The sequence below is a fragment of the Cynoglossus semilaevis genome, chromosome 18 (assembly GCF_000523025.1).
Source record: "Cynoglossus semilaevis isolate Cse_v1.0 chromosome 18, Cse_v1.0, whole genome shotgun sequence".
NCBI lineage: Eukaryota > Metazoa > Chordata > Actinopteri > Pleuronectiformes > Cynoglossidae > Cynoglossus > Cynoglossus semilaevis.
In genome coordinates this window covers 11060680-11075890 of record NC_024324.1, presented here as the reverse complement: position 1 = coordinate 11075890, position 15211 = coordinate 11060680, and the positions used below count along the sequence as shown (strand labels likewise).

The 15211-nt window shown below is 40.8% G+C and overlaps 1 protein-coding gene across 1 annotated transcript; it reads left to right on the top strand.

Moving 5' to 3' along the window:
* The first annotated feature begins 2069 nt into the window (after window positions 1–2069).
* fam83hb (family with sequence similarity 83 member Hb) lies at window positions 2070–15075 on the top strand. The gene is made up of 8 exons (XM_008331742.2): window positions 2070–2548; window positions 7004–7190; window positions 7290–7622; window positions 8919–9083; window positions 9189–9313; window positions 9396–9947; window positions 10060–12436; window positions 13706–15075. Exons 2-8 carry the CDS (start codon window positions 7068–7070, stop codon window positions 13724–13726), a joined length of 3696 nt encoding a protein of 1231 aa, XP_008329964.1. The 5' UTR covers window positions 2070–2548; window positions 7004–7067; the 3' UTR covers window positions 13727–15075.
* The last annotated feature ends 136 nt before the right edge of the window (window positions 15076–15211 follow it).

Below are 15211 nucleotides of genomic sequence, written 5' to 3'. Positions count from 1 at the left end.
AGAGAGAAAGAGGAAAAGAGACAAGGAGTAAGGAGGGAGAGGGAGAAAGAGAGAGAGAGAGAGAGAGAGAGCAACCAAGAGTGAAAAATGGAGAACGAGGTTGGGTGTGGTAAGAGGCCTTAAGCACATTCCTCACAGGAGCCGCACCCTCTGTTTCTCTCTTTCAGTCTGTATACCTGCTAGTATTTATCACTGGGACTTCTCTGTGTAAGCGGACTTTCTCTGTTGGCACTCTTTCTCCACTGGATATCACTTCACATACACGACATGTAAACTCCACTCTCAGAACCATAACACTCACACACCTGTATGCAAACACTCCTGTTGAGTTTCCGCAGAGTCGTGCAGAGAGTTGCACATTTGCATAAATGAAAGAAGAGCAAACAGGCATGAGGCCTTGGAAATATAGCGTCTGATGTGTTTGTGTGAGTGGGTGTGTGTGTGCATGAATTTATTTAACTCCTCTGTGTTAGATGGTAACTCGGGCAAATATACAAACAGCAGGCACGCCCACAAGAGCAGGACTGAACAGAGTCTTACCCCTGTGTGTGTGAGTGTGTTATCTACGAGTAATGTAACAAGGTGTGTTCTGTCCGACAGACATGTTTTGAATAACACACAGCACAAACAGTGTTGATTAACCAGCTTTTACACCACTTTTACTTGTATTGCAGTTCAGTGGTGTTTGCTACTACATTTGTGTGAAGCTAAATGGCAGTGAAAAAGAATTAGATGGTGAAGAATACAAACAAAAAAGGTAATAGAGAAGAAAAGGCAAAATGGTTGAGTATGAGATGTTGCATTCACGAAGGTGGTTTTATGTAATTATCTTTAATTTTCTAGAGCTTGATCTTAGTTATGGTGTATAAACAGGAAAACGGCAATGACCCTTAACCAGCGCTAATTCTACATGTAGCAACGGCCTCCTTCAACCCAGCCCTTATGAAAGGAGGAGGAACAGAGCTTTACAGCCTGCAGCAAGGAGCTGTACAAGGAACAAGTGGAGTCTGCTGATTCAGCAAGAATGCCTTTTTTTGCCATGAAGAAAAACAAAGAGTGTCTGACAGAAACATTATCAGCGAGAACAAGTTTTGGGTCAAAGGCTAATCTCTGAGCAGAGTCTCTGTTTGTGATTTACAGTGTATATAATGATCTTTTGACAACTTTAAAATATTTTTCCCTAGAAAGATGTGCCAGAAATCTTGATGAAAACATCAGTCTAGAGAAAACAAAACAAGGAGTTGCTGTGTTGTTTTGTTTCACAACTGGTGCATTAATTTGGTTCCATAAGGCAGTAACATTACAGACTTGAGTTACTTTTTTGCCCAGAGACACATTGGCATGCAGCTAAATTTAAAGCCAGGCCTTTTGAGTAGAAGATAAACTTGTTAGTGTTTAAGTTTGTCTTTCTCAAGTTGGCAACACCTGTGTTAGAAAATGTGTCTATCCTGCCACAGAGCAACAATGCAGTTCTGGAGCCTGTGGGTTGGTGCCCCTGTTGTGCATATGTTTGTGGCTATTTACATAGTAATGACACAATTTGGACAAAAACTAGTCTATATTCGCTCTGGGGTAACAGGGGTTGCCAGGGGGTTGGGACAGGCGAGGTAAAGCAGGCAATTTATGGCCTATTGCTTTCAACTTTTGGGCGACATGTGAGATTTGTTCCAGTTTAATGCTGGACACCCAGCGTTGTTTTTGTTCGGGGCCCCTGAACTCCCATAAAATGCCTGTGGGGTTGCACAGTACTGTTTTAATATTTTAAGACATTCCAAATTTAAATTTTTTGGTGGATACAAAAAGCTATGCATAAAATATTCAACTTGTTGTATACAGTACTTGTGTACAGGTTTGGACTAGAACTGATACAACAATACAAGGTCCATGTTCACCTGAGGATGTCCGTGTATAGACATAAACACAAAGCCATGCCCTCTTTAGAAGCTTTTTAGATTCAAAACAGCAGCACCCAGTTGCTGAATAAAACAAATCACAGTAATTAACACTGTATAAAGTATTCAATATAGTAAAATGTGAACTTCTAAGCCCAGGGAGCTAGAGATTTCACGACAGGTTGGTGGTTATTTGCTGTTTTATTTTAAAAAATGCTGACTTTTTACACAAACTGTTTCATTAGGCAGCGGTATCAGGTTAGGCATGAAGGGCAGCTACATTTGAAATATGCCATTGGGTGTGAACTTCCAATAGTTTTGACTTTGTTGGGAGGAGTTTGGTCGATGGGAAAGCCCAGCCTAACAACAGTGACTCCTCTTCTTCCTTATTCACCGAGCGCTGCCCTGAGCCGAAGAGGCGGCCGCTCTGGAGGTTCCCATACCGCCGAGAGAAGCGCTGTGTCCGGGCCTGGAATAAGAGCTGCTGCAGCCGCTACTGTCTGGAGTTTTATCCCCCCGGTTTGAGGAATGTGACGCGCTGACGGAAGGAGACGCGGAGCGGTAAAGGCGACACTGAGCTTCTTCTGTCAGGACGGTTGAAAACCCGCACACACACAAAGAGGAGGCGAGACAAGTTCTGCAGCAAAGTTGTGGAGGTACGAGATGGAAAAAGCAACACCGCGCAGTCCGGGAAAGAGAGCCCCCTCTCTGTGTTCTGAGAAACTCTGCAACCTTCCTTATTTTCCTCTGGTCCTATGCTTTCCATTGTTTTATTGTATTCGATTTCCTGTGGCTGTTCTATTCTGTTCTGTTCTATTCTATTCACTTAAACTATTTTCCATAAGGTTTTGCCTATACTGGCTTGAACAAACGCAAATATTTAATTTAACAGACAATTTTTAATTGTCAATAATTGTGCCCCCAAAATCTCAAAACCCAAATTTCACAGAAAAAACATTAATAGCTCATTGACCTGAACCAGCAAACTAACCAGAACATATTAACATTTGCAATCAAATGAACTGAATAGGGGGTCAGTAGTTGACTAATAATTGCAGCTCCAATTATATTTGATTTTACTGACACATATTTAATTCCCTAGATTTCTTGAAAGTTCTGTATAAATTAATTGAACCATTTGTTCTGGTCTGATGCACTCTGTCTCTGTCTCTTACAGCAGTTATTCTCTTGTATTCCAGTCGTGTCTGTTTTCCCCTCTATGTTTATTACACTTTTATTGTAAGGAAAACTGTAATGCAGTTTTCTTTCACTATCACACCTAGATCTAAAGAGAGACTTTAGCTCATCCCGGTGTCTGTCGTGCAGGACAAAACCTGAAGGGTACTGGTTACAAAGTCTAAACACACAGAAGGCTCCATGTTGGCTGGCCGCTCTAAGCCTTGCTGTTCATTTTCCAGACCTTTGAAGACATTCACCAGAGAAAGAAAACAAGCTGTTGGAGAGTTTGGCATGGCTGCAGACAGTAAAGGGCTTTGTCTGTGTGCTACTGTATGGTGAGCCGTGGGTGAAGAATTGTGCTTGAAAAGACACGGACACTTTTACAGGCATGTGCAATGGCTCATTGAACAAGGCTTTGTATTTCACTGTCATCAAGCAAACCTGAGATGCCTCTAATTCAGAGGTAATTAATGGGGTAATAAGAAAGTCTACCCTCCACTTGTAATCATATAGTTTTCTGTCTGCTGAGTACACGTGCAGTACTGATCCATCTTTCTGTGAACATTGATCTCATATATGACCTGATAAAAGTTATTGCAGACATAAAGATCATGAGATGTTGCCAGAGCTTTGACTGCTACAAAAACTGCGCATTCAAAATGTAACTTTTACAAGATTTGCCCAAATTCAACTGTGCAAATAGAAGTCTGGAGCGTGACAGTAATTTGAGGGGGAAAATTAAATATGTGCCAGTTTTTTGTCATGTGCACTGCGTGCGTCTAATTCTAGATTTTCCTCCTGTCACACCAGCCATATGGCCAAGGCTGTGTCCCATTCATCGGTTTGTTTGTATTGTATGTACAACAGGTGGTGGTGGTTGTAATTCAATTGGTGGCAAATGTAAAGACACCTTTCATCTATTTAACTGTAAGGATTGCTGCTGTAAATTAATGAAACGTAAGGACACTGGGTAAAATTAGCAGGACCTCAGTGGACCAGTTTTTCTTGCAGGACGGCTGTAGAAAGGGGAGGAAAGGTGCTGCTGCTGTGTGTTACCATATACAACATACATACGCTGGCCTCGAGTTTTCTTTTGTGTGGTGTTCAACAATCAGATGGAAGATGGTGTGATGACATACAGAGACACCAGCTTTGTTGTTATCTCCAGTAGGTTGTCATGTGTGTGTTTTAATCTAAAAAAAGTTGCACTGAAAGCTCCTGACACGAGCATCAGCAGGTTACTGGCTCGTCCCTCCAAACCTGTTTTCAGACATTCTTTTCACACACTGAATAATCTCACAAAAACAATCCACTGGAGAGGTATACCGGATCAATCTTGGTGTTTGTTTTGTGAGGCGTGTTCATGCACACATGTTTGAGACACACAGAGGCCACAGGAGAGAAAATAGGTTATGGCTTTTGTAGCTTTTGTCTCATCAGGTTTATTATTATTATTTCCTATGACTTACATGTCAAAAGATAAATTTGTTCTATCTCTCCACCTCTTTCCTCACATTTTTCGCCCCGTCTCCTCTTGCCAGGAATGCTGAGAATGAGCCGTTTACATGCTCAGTGAGCACATCTCAATATTGGATTGATCGACCTGCCGTAGCTGCAGCCTCTCTGCTTGTGGTAGTTTAGGGTTTCAGACTGGCTTTGTTTATGGTACATTTAGAGCAGGCTAGTCCTTGTGTGTGAGCAACAAAGAGGTTGTTTTTTTAAGGAAAGAGGAACAGAAAAAGAGTGTCTGAAGAACATCTCCTTTTTCACTTTCTTAATTAATTCTTGCTGCAGTTGCTACAACAACAAATAAAGCAGCATTATTTGTTTGATTATCCTACCAGTCTGCCCGGTGAGGAGGAGAAAGTCTGCCATGCCTCTGAAACACTGTGTTACTCTGCTCCTGCTCCATTCTTAACAGAGCCAGAGGTCAGGGGGCGAATAAGATACCTCAAAGCTTTACTGTGGTCTTGAGTCACCCTCTTTTTCAGTTTGAATTCCTTCTCTGTTTTTCTTTGCCTTTCTATCTGCAGATACTGGTGGAGTCACTAAACCTATTATAGCTTAAAAGACAGTGTTTTTGGCTGCTGTTCATAAGCATATGCTCGTCCCTCACTGGGCGTCTGATACCACACGTATACACTACTGCTACCTCTGTGTATTCCACATACACAGTACAAATATGTGCAATAAGGCCGAGTACATTTGTTTAATGTGAAAAACCAAAGGTGATTTTTAGAAACTTGGCCTGGCTCTAAATATTCCACTCAAACAGCGCATGTGCCCAACGCAGCCTCCCTGCCCATCGTGGAACTTTGGAAGGGGAACAGCCTACTGTGAGGTTAAAAATGAGTAGGGAAACAGGATGTCAGCCATTTTGCTGTGCCGCAGATGAGTCACCACGGAACAGCGTTCCTGCAGGCTAGGCTATTCTGTGACTCACCAGGGCTCTGACAAAACTGAGTTCTCCTGCTGATAACAGGTCAGGACTTGGACCAGTCCTTATCACCACTCATTATCCTAGAAGTGGAAGTTTACAGAAATCAAGTCATGTTCAATTCTGAAGTAGCCCACACCTTACTAAAACACCCCACTACCCTTCCACTACAACCCCAGGTTACACACACACCTTGTCATGTACGACTGTAAAGTCAGTCATCCACTGTTCCAGAGTCCAAGACTTCGATTTCTATTGCGATGTATTCACCCAGTCAAAACTAAACTACATACTGCAGCCTACAGGAAAAGTTTGGTATATTTTTCTTATATTTTATCAGTTAATTTTTAGTTACGTACTATGGAGCTGTCCGCTGTGGCCGCATTAAAAATCAACGAGTTTGTCTTTGTTGGCTTAGCTGATAGAAAAGAGAAAGCAACAAATATCAACAAATATAACTTTTTGTAAGAGTTCAGTTCTGAGTCAGCTGACTTTTTCAAAGCCTGCTCAAATTTAAAATTTTATAATTAATTTAATTTTAAAGTGACAGATTTTTACAGAATTGAGAATATTTGCTCCATGGGTCATGATTGTTTAAAATGGATGGGTTGTTTTAACCATCAATTAACTTATCTACCATTTAACATAATAAGCAGATGTTATTTTGCTTACTTACTTATATAAAAAAATTAAGCTGTCATAATCTTTATAACCTGCTTTTTTGTTTTGGTGTTTGGAGTTCCTGGTCATTAAAATTGATTTTCTTTTGGATGCATTTTCAGACTTTGTATGACTTATTGGGCGTGGAGTTTAATCATTACCTAAAATTTAAATGAGGGGCACAAGAGAAGCCATCTCTTCATCAGTCATTAGTCCCACCAAACAATCACACATTCTCGACAACTGTTGTGTAAGATTGGTCCTTTCACTAAACGTACTGTGTCTGTTCGTGTCCTGACATAACTAATAGCATACTCATCGTCCTTCTTTATCCATTTAGTTGCCACAACTAAAGGATATTACTGGGATGAGGCCTGAGCAGCAACTTGAAGCGTGACGCACCGGCATAACAAGTTTGCTGATCTGAGATATGAACGAACCTGTTGTTACTCCTCCTCATGCCATTCCCACCTCTCCCTTTCCAATCCCTTTCTTTCTTTCTTGGCTTTCTTTTTTTTCTGTTCTTGTCTTTGTCTACAAACTCCCTGGTCATCAAGTTGGATGTTAGTTAATTGCTGTTACAACAAGCACATATGTGTTACCCATCCACTGTGTACACGAAATGTATGTGACTAAAGGTAGCAGAACACCAACAGGTTGCTAAAAGAACACTATAAACAATTTGAATGATTGAATCTCACTTCTTACTTGACTTACAACATCAGTAAACATTTTCATAAAAATTCAATTTTTCTTAACTTAAAACTTAACTAGGTCTTGCTGTCAAAAATGACAGATATTCTGAAGACTGACTTGTTTTGTATTCTCGACACAGATTGAAATTCCTCCTGTTTGTTCTATAAGTGGCTCCCTGTGGACCAACTCCTCCCTCCACAAGCATGGCTCACCGATCACAGAGTTCTTCCATTGGGGAAAACCCCCTGGATCCTAACTATCTGCCTCCACATTACCGCGAGGAGTATCGTCTAGCAATTGATGCCCTTATAGAAAATGACATACAGGTAATACTGTGCTTTATTTTCTAATTGTGTTTTCGTCTTGTACCAATTCTGATCTGATGTATCACAACAAGAATGTGGTTTTATCTCCTGTGACACCAGGGCTACTTTGAGTTCCTCCAGACTGCGGATGTGGTCAGTTTCCTGTCTCAGCCAGAGATTGAACACATTAGATCCACGACCCAGATGCCCTGTAGGACCACTAGCATGACTGAGCTAACGTACCTCGATGGAAGTGATCAGGACGATGGCTCTTCTGACACCTACTGGCCTGTTCAGTCTGACCTGGCTGCCCCAGGGCTGGACCTGGGCTGGCCGCTGCCCCAGCACAGCTTTGTTGGGCCCACAGAGGTCACCACTCTGGTCAACCCCTCTGACCCAGATATGCCAAGCATTAAAGAGCAGGCCAGGAGGCTCATCAAAAGCGCACGTCATGTAAGTTTATCAAACCTTAAAAGAGATCTAGAATTAATCTAAAACAAAATCACTGCCTTATCTGGAACTTCTAGAATTCCTTAACATCAGACTGAGCAGCTTTTTCCAACATAATAGAAAAACATTTTGTTTTGGTTTGATTGAATGTTGTATTTATCAGACCAAAGGACTGTTTTTTAATTACTAAAAGAGCAATATTATCTTTGTGAACAACATACTTCTTCTGCACAAGTATTAATAGGCAGTGAGCAACATTACAAAGAGAAATCATTTTGTCAGAGGGGTCAGATGTGGCTGTACAGTCCAGGTCTGGTCGAGGTTGTTGTGCCTAGACTTATACTACCCAAATACTCATAATAATAAAAGTCTGTCTAGTGCATGTGAGATATATTATGTAACTCTGAGCCTTATCTTACTTTTTATCTGCCACTCACAGCTCTGCTACCACTCCCTGAAGGATAGCTTTTTGATGATTCAATTAGGTAACAGAAAATATTATTTGAGTAACTCACATGATACACCTAATCTTACAGACAGTCAAAGTCTCAAACCAGTCCCAGTCCTTGTATCTGTTTGTGTGTCTCATTCTGGCAGTAAATACTGATTGTGGTTATTTTATGTCTAAATGTAGGTGTTTCAACATGTCAACAGCAGGAGAGACTGGTTCCAAAAACACAACTCATTAGTTTCACTATACTATGTAGAAACTGAATTCCTTATAATGAATGTGTACATCAACCACACTGCCAGAGAAATGTGTACTATCAGCCAAAATTGTTCTGTTGTTGCTGAATATCTTTTTTGAAATAAAATTTAATAATAGATTTATGACCCATTCAGCAGTCAGAAATGTTATTATTTAATGCTATTAGAGTTGACATACCTATAGTTATTTGTGTTGTTCACCTGCGATGTCTATAGACCTCTTTTGACAGTCTACACAACGGTTAAGATTTCCTTTAGGTCATTAACGAATCGTGCGATGAAGCATGATAAACCAGTTCTTTTGCTCTTTGTTTTTTTTTGGGCACTTTTGTAGTATCAATCAATCAAATCAATCAAAAAGTAGGCTAAGCCTAAATAATTAGCTGTTAGCTGAAAATAATGTTCTGCAGCTGAACATTTACAAATTATAAAAACAGTACACAGCATCCTCCTCTTTTTTTTAATTAAATGTGTTGCCATTTTGGATGAGTAATTCATTTATCCAGTACATTAAATGTCCGTAAAGCCAAATAAGCCAAATAAAATATTTTAATAATAAAGGTTGTTTCTCTGTTTGGTCTTTTCCTGTAGGTCATTGCCGTGGTGATGGACACGTTCTCAGATGTTGACATTTTTGCCGACCTTTTGGACGCAGCTGCACGCCATATTCCTGTTTACATCCTTCTAGATGAACAGGAAGCCCATCACTTTGTGTCTATGGTTGTTAACTGCAAAGTTAACTTGGACTTAATTCATGTAAGTTTAAATACCTGGAGTAACACTTCTATTTAAAATTCTAAAACCAAATAAAGCTCAAAAATATTTTGGGTAGTGTGTAAAAAATGTTTTTTCTTTTTCCAGATGATGCGTGTGAGGACAGTGGCAGGAATAACCTATTACTCTCGAACAGGGAAATCATTTAAAGGACAAGTAAAAGATCGTTTCCTTTTGGCTGACTGCAGGGCTGTGCTCAGTGGAAATTATAGGTAATTCATTAACTTCTGCTGATTATGACTTTCTTTAAGCGGGTTATTTTATGTACCATGTAACAAATTTTCATTTCAACAGTTTTATGTGGTCCTATGAGAAGATCCATCGCTGCATCGCTCACCTCTTCCTTGGGGAGTTAGTTGCCACCTTTGATGAAGAATTTCGAATCCTCTATGCTCAGTCAGAGCCTCTGGTCATTGACCCGTCAGATGCAGCACTCACCATCTCTGACACCAGCAGCTCCAGCGGCTACTTGAGCAATCAGTTTGGTTTGAAGAGGACACAGTCTTTACGCAACCCCATCGGCTTTCGACGGCAGCTTGAGAATTCCTCTGCGTTTCCCTACGGAGACACTGAACGAAACCTTGCACTTCCTTTCCGGAGGAATGACCCATTCCGTCACACCATTGAACCTGGGGCTGGAATTACAATTGGAAAGTATTCCCAGCAGCAGTTTCGTCTGCAACAGTCCTTCCTGGAGCAGGGAAGATCTATTGTGTCCCGGCAGATGGAACTCAGTGCATTCCAGAGGCATAGCTATGCAGAGGGAACCCAGGAAAACTACGCGTCCTCAAGGCAATTCATGAAGCACAGAGTTCTGAATAATCTTGATGAGATGGACTATCACAGGTAAACTCATGATGACTAAACTGTGTGCTATTTTAATTATTCACAAGCGATAAGTTTTACTCTCTTCTGTGAAAACATATTATGATTGTACAACCCAATTTTTTACACACAGGGAACAGAACCAAGGAAGCCACTTCTACTCTGAAGGGCCTGGGCCTGGGTCAAGCCACGGACATTATGACAGACTTCAAGGTCGTCCACCACACCTTGCCATTGACCAGTATTCAGAATCAAGCTTTCGCTCAGATCTGGAGCCTCCACCTGCTGTCTACGGCCAAGACTACTTTTCATCGGAGGACTTACACGCATCAGAGGGTCATCAAGCACCTCCAGTGGCTGGACGATATGGAGGAGGTTCCTCCAGTAAAAGGCCAACCATAGGTCAGGCTTATGCCTGCCAGAGTTCACCAACACAGCTCCACCCGCCAGAGAAGAAGCCGTTTCCTAAACAGTCTGACCAAGAGCATGATCAAGATCCAACTGTTAAGCAAGGCCTAAGGAGTTGGAGAATTAATTCCTATCTTAGCACATATGAAGACGGTGGGGAAGAAGGTCTAACTCAGCCTTTAGGGCCTGATGCATTTGAGGACTCTTCTTCATCACAACAACCCACAGCGCCTGACAATCCAAGTCCTCGCTTTGGACGAAAAGAGCCTCCTCATGTGCCTTCAAAGCCGAGACCAGATATCCTGAGACCAAGGTTTGGAAAGCCCATATTACCTAATAGCAGCAATAAAGACTCAACAACAGCAGGCAATGATCTCCATCCTTCAGTCAGTGACTTGAAGCCATATACACTGGATAAAAGAGAAAGGGAGATTGAGAGGGAAAGAAATATAGAGAGGGCGGCAACAATGGAGGTTGGTGCCGATGTGGATGTGAAAGAGGGTCCAGAACGCTTCCTGTCCAAACATGAATCATTCCGTTCACGTGTAAACCCACTTCTTCAACGTAGCTCTCGTCTCCGCTCCTCACTTATTTTCTCATCTTCTAAGGCTGAAATTCACAGTGGAAGTCTTGGTTTGAAACCTGCCACAGAGGAAGAGGAAGAGTTGGATACTGTGCGCACCTCCTCAATTGTTGCCCAGATCCTGGAAAAGAGGAGGTCACTTTCTCGTGAGCCTTTTGAGTGGAGAAAGAAAGCAGAGGAGAGAGAGAAAGAGAAAGAAAAGGAGAAAGAAATTGAGATGGAGAAAGAAAAACAGAGAGAAGAAAAAGAAAAGAAATATCATTTGGAACAGGAAAGGGAGAGTAGAATAAAAGATGAGATTAAAGCAAAGGAGGAGCCTCACATGACAATTCAAGAGGAAAAAACACCTCCTGAACTTCCGGAGGCCACACTGTCATCATCTCTAAACATGAATGATCCAGCTAATCGACTGCAGTATTTTAAAGACTTGGCTGCAAAGAGAAAAGCCTCCAAAATGGAAACTGAGACGTCGCTGAAAGCCCCAGAGCCTGCTGAAAAAAAGCCAGACCTCTTAAATAAACCGTCTATCAATGTGACAAGTACAAAAGTTACAACACTCCCAGTTAGTTCAGTGGAACCTGAACCAAAGAAGTCAGACATCTCCTCCAAACTGGCAGAGCTCACTCGTAGGCCCTCATTTAGTTCCTCTAAACCACCAGTAATCCCTGCCAAGCCCTCTGCCAGCTTGCTGAAGCCTTCAGAAACATCTCTGTCTCAAAAAGAAGAGAATGCATCAGAGGGGCAAAGGAAAGATCTATTCAAGTCTTTAAAGCCTCTCCCCTCACCTAAACTTTTTAAAAAGGACCAACTGAAGCTCAAAGGACTGAATCCACGACGTATCTCCTGTGGAGAGGAGGTCCTGACCGCTACAGATGCTACAGATGCAGAGAAGAGTGAACTGAAAAAGAGCCGTTCTCATAGTTCCTCAACCCTGCTACATGATGATTCGAGGGAAGGTCACCAAAGATTCATGGGTTCAAGCACATCCATCAACACCCTGGGTGAGGGAAAGGGTGAAGGGAAGACTATCGACTTTTTAAAGAAGCAAACTCAGAGGCTGAAGGGATTCCTGGGGCCTAAGGATAAAGACAAGAAAGGCTCAAATGACGACAGGGGCATGAGCACAGTCAAAGAGATCACCTCAGAGTTGAGCAGTAGGCACAGTACGTCGTCCAAAGAAACAGGATCTACTAATGCAGATCAAACTAATCACAAGACAACGACTGGGACTACAGGCTCATCTAGGTACCAGGCAACGAGCAACTCTGTTTTATTCAGTAGCAACCTACGCGATGACACCAAGGTAATTCTGGAGCAAATCTCGGCCAACAGTCAGAAGAATAGGATAGAGCGAGAGGAAACTGGTGGAGACAGTGAAAGCGGGGACAAGGGCCTGGAGAACTCTCTTATAAAGAGGAACCGATTCCTGCGGCCGGCTGGCAACGTCCAGGAGAGGGAGGGACTGCTGAAGAGGATAGAGAGTCTGAGGAAGGAGAAGAAGGTCTACAGCCGCTTTGAGGTAGTTTATCACTGCAAAGATGATGTTTGTTGTGTAGATGACAGGTAGCAGAGAAGGTAAATTAGTAAGATTATTGACTAAAAGACAGAACAATTCTGTGCTGTTTTGTTTGTTAGCTTTGGTAATAATTGTATTAGTATGCATTTGTGTAGTATACAATACAGTTAGAAGTAAAATGTTGTAGAAGTCGTTGTTAAGTGCTGAGTCTGAAATGTTCAAAAACAATTCTTCTAGTGTGAAACAAATACATTTTTAATGTTTGTTTAGCTTGTTTAGAATAATTTTTACACCTGAAAATGGCAAATGACGTAGTGTTGAGGTTTTAAGCTGTGGAAATAATTTTTTGTGCACCAGCTAATGTTCGCTGTTTTATATAGACACATAAACTAAATTGTTCTTATAGCCACTTTGAAATAGATCTTAAAGGGATAGTTCAGATGTTTTTGAGCTGTGGTTGTATGACGTGTTAACACCTGCTCCCATCAAGAGACAGGGTGAGAAACTAAAAACTTGGCTATCAGAGGGGATTCTTGACAAAGCACATATTTCAGATATTACTAAGCAATTCACCTGGTAAAAAAAATTGCTGCTCAGATTTTAAATATCTCAAGAATGTGTTTGTCCCCTTATCTCACTATTAGAAAAATATTTACAACTGAAATCCGATGTCTCTGTAGCTTTAAACTGCTTAGCTCTAAAGTAATGTTAAATGAAAATCAGTCATTTTTAATTTAAATCATTTTTTATTATGTGATATTAGTACTTAATGTAAGAATTTGGGTGGGTGTTATTTTTTTTACAGACTACACAGTCTATGCTGTAGCACAGCAGTATCGTTAAAATCCATCTATAAAATTGTCCAGTGTATTTACCACCTTGCTTAAAATGCATGTACAAAACATCTTTATGTTTCAACACTAACTTGACTTATAAAACAACTTCATCCACTTATTTCTGATCCTGTCCATCCTGGGCTCACCCAAACAAAATTCTCAGCATCTTTAACAGAAGCCAACTAGACAATATAAAATAGGCCTTTGTCTAAGTAACCCCGGGAGCCATATAGTTCCTAAAGTTGACTTACTTTGTCTCAGGTCCTCATACAACCACACTTGAAAAATCCCAAGCTATCACTTCAAAACAGTTCAGTCATTTTCGCTAAAGTCCACAGATGATGTTGGTATCATAGAGAAAAAGAAGATTACAGACAGACAGGAGGGAGTTGACACTCTGTTGCATTCACTGACATTGCTGTTGTTCTGTTAACAGATGGGGAATAGCCTGGGTTAACGAAAGACGGAGGAACGGCCTTTTAGATGGAAACTATTTATGCAAGATGATCAAAAGAACCTTTGCCCATTAATGCCAGCAACACTATCAAAGTACCTCTGTGGCTCATCACTGCAGCCTTTGTGGATTTTCACTACTAAGAAAAATAAAACTTGAACAGACAATATAAATGTATAAATGTTAGAAAAACATTTTGAAAACAAACTGAAGTCCCCAAGCTTGTAATGTGCTCATTTGCCAAGATCTGGTACATTGTTTTACCTAATATGGTGAAACAGAGGCGTTTCTCTGCATGACTACATTAGCTGAAGGTTCTCTTTAAAAAAGCTCAAATGAACATGACTGAGACGGTAAAGAGGTCAGAGAGGTCGGCCAAGTTTGTACTTAAGGAGAGAAAAAAAAACACAGCAAAATTCACTGCATACGTATAGAACCAGTGTGAGGCATTACAGTAGGTAGAGCGACCACGTGCCAACAGCCAACTGGGGCCAATATTAAAATAGGAGAGGTTACGATAATAAACGGTAATTGGATATTTAAAGGGTTAAATTATAGCAATTTGAGTATATTGTAGGGATTGTGAGGGGAACGTCAAAGGAGTTTAATGATCAGCAGCCACAGCACAGTTTCTAAATTTATCGTTTCAAGGGAGTGTTGTATAGTTTTGTGCTGAGGTGTTGATCTGCTTTAAAGAGAAGTCTCAAGCTGAACTTTGGTAGCAAACAAATACTCTGATCCGTCTCGTAGGGCATGTAAGAAAAAGTAAAATACCTGCAGTAAGAGTGCACCCATGCAGTCATAACCTTGACAAAGGGAATCAAAGGACATGCACATTTGCATACTTAAGCACAGTAGAGCCCAGCCTCTTAACCTGTATGAAACTACGCCCTGTGCAGGGCTCTTTTGTTGGCCAACCATTAAACCAAAGATTGAATTGTTAAGGTACATCTCCCAAGGCTGCTTGACACCTTATTTTTGTTTTTTGTGTTTTTGTAAAGTAAGGTAAAAAGATCTATTGCTATAAGAACACTTCAGGGCTTGAATTTTATCTATGCAAAAATGACTGTACATATGGTATTTAAGTAAAAGACGAGCTTGTTGAAATTCTGAATGACTTGATGATGATCACTCTTGCTGTTTTATTAACGTGCTTTATGTGCCTTTTTAATTAACAAAAACATGTACAGTAGTCTATGCTACTGTTAAAAAAGAAAAGAGTAAAACTGCCATTACTTTGTGGGTAAATCAGCTGCACAGGATAAGTGTGTTCCTTTAAGAAAAAACTCAAAGAGTATTACCATGTATTTGAAATACTGCAAAAAAAGTGTTGTATTAAATTTGAATATCTTGAAACCTGACACTGAGTGTAGCTGGCTGTAGAAGATAAATGTGTGTATTGATCTGAAGACTTTCATTTGTGCTTTCCTAAACCTCCACAAAAAGACTTTTTTTTAACCACATTCCCGCAAAAATACTTGCATGAAA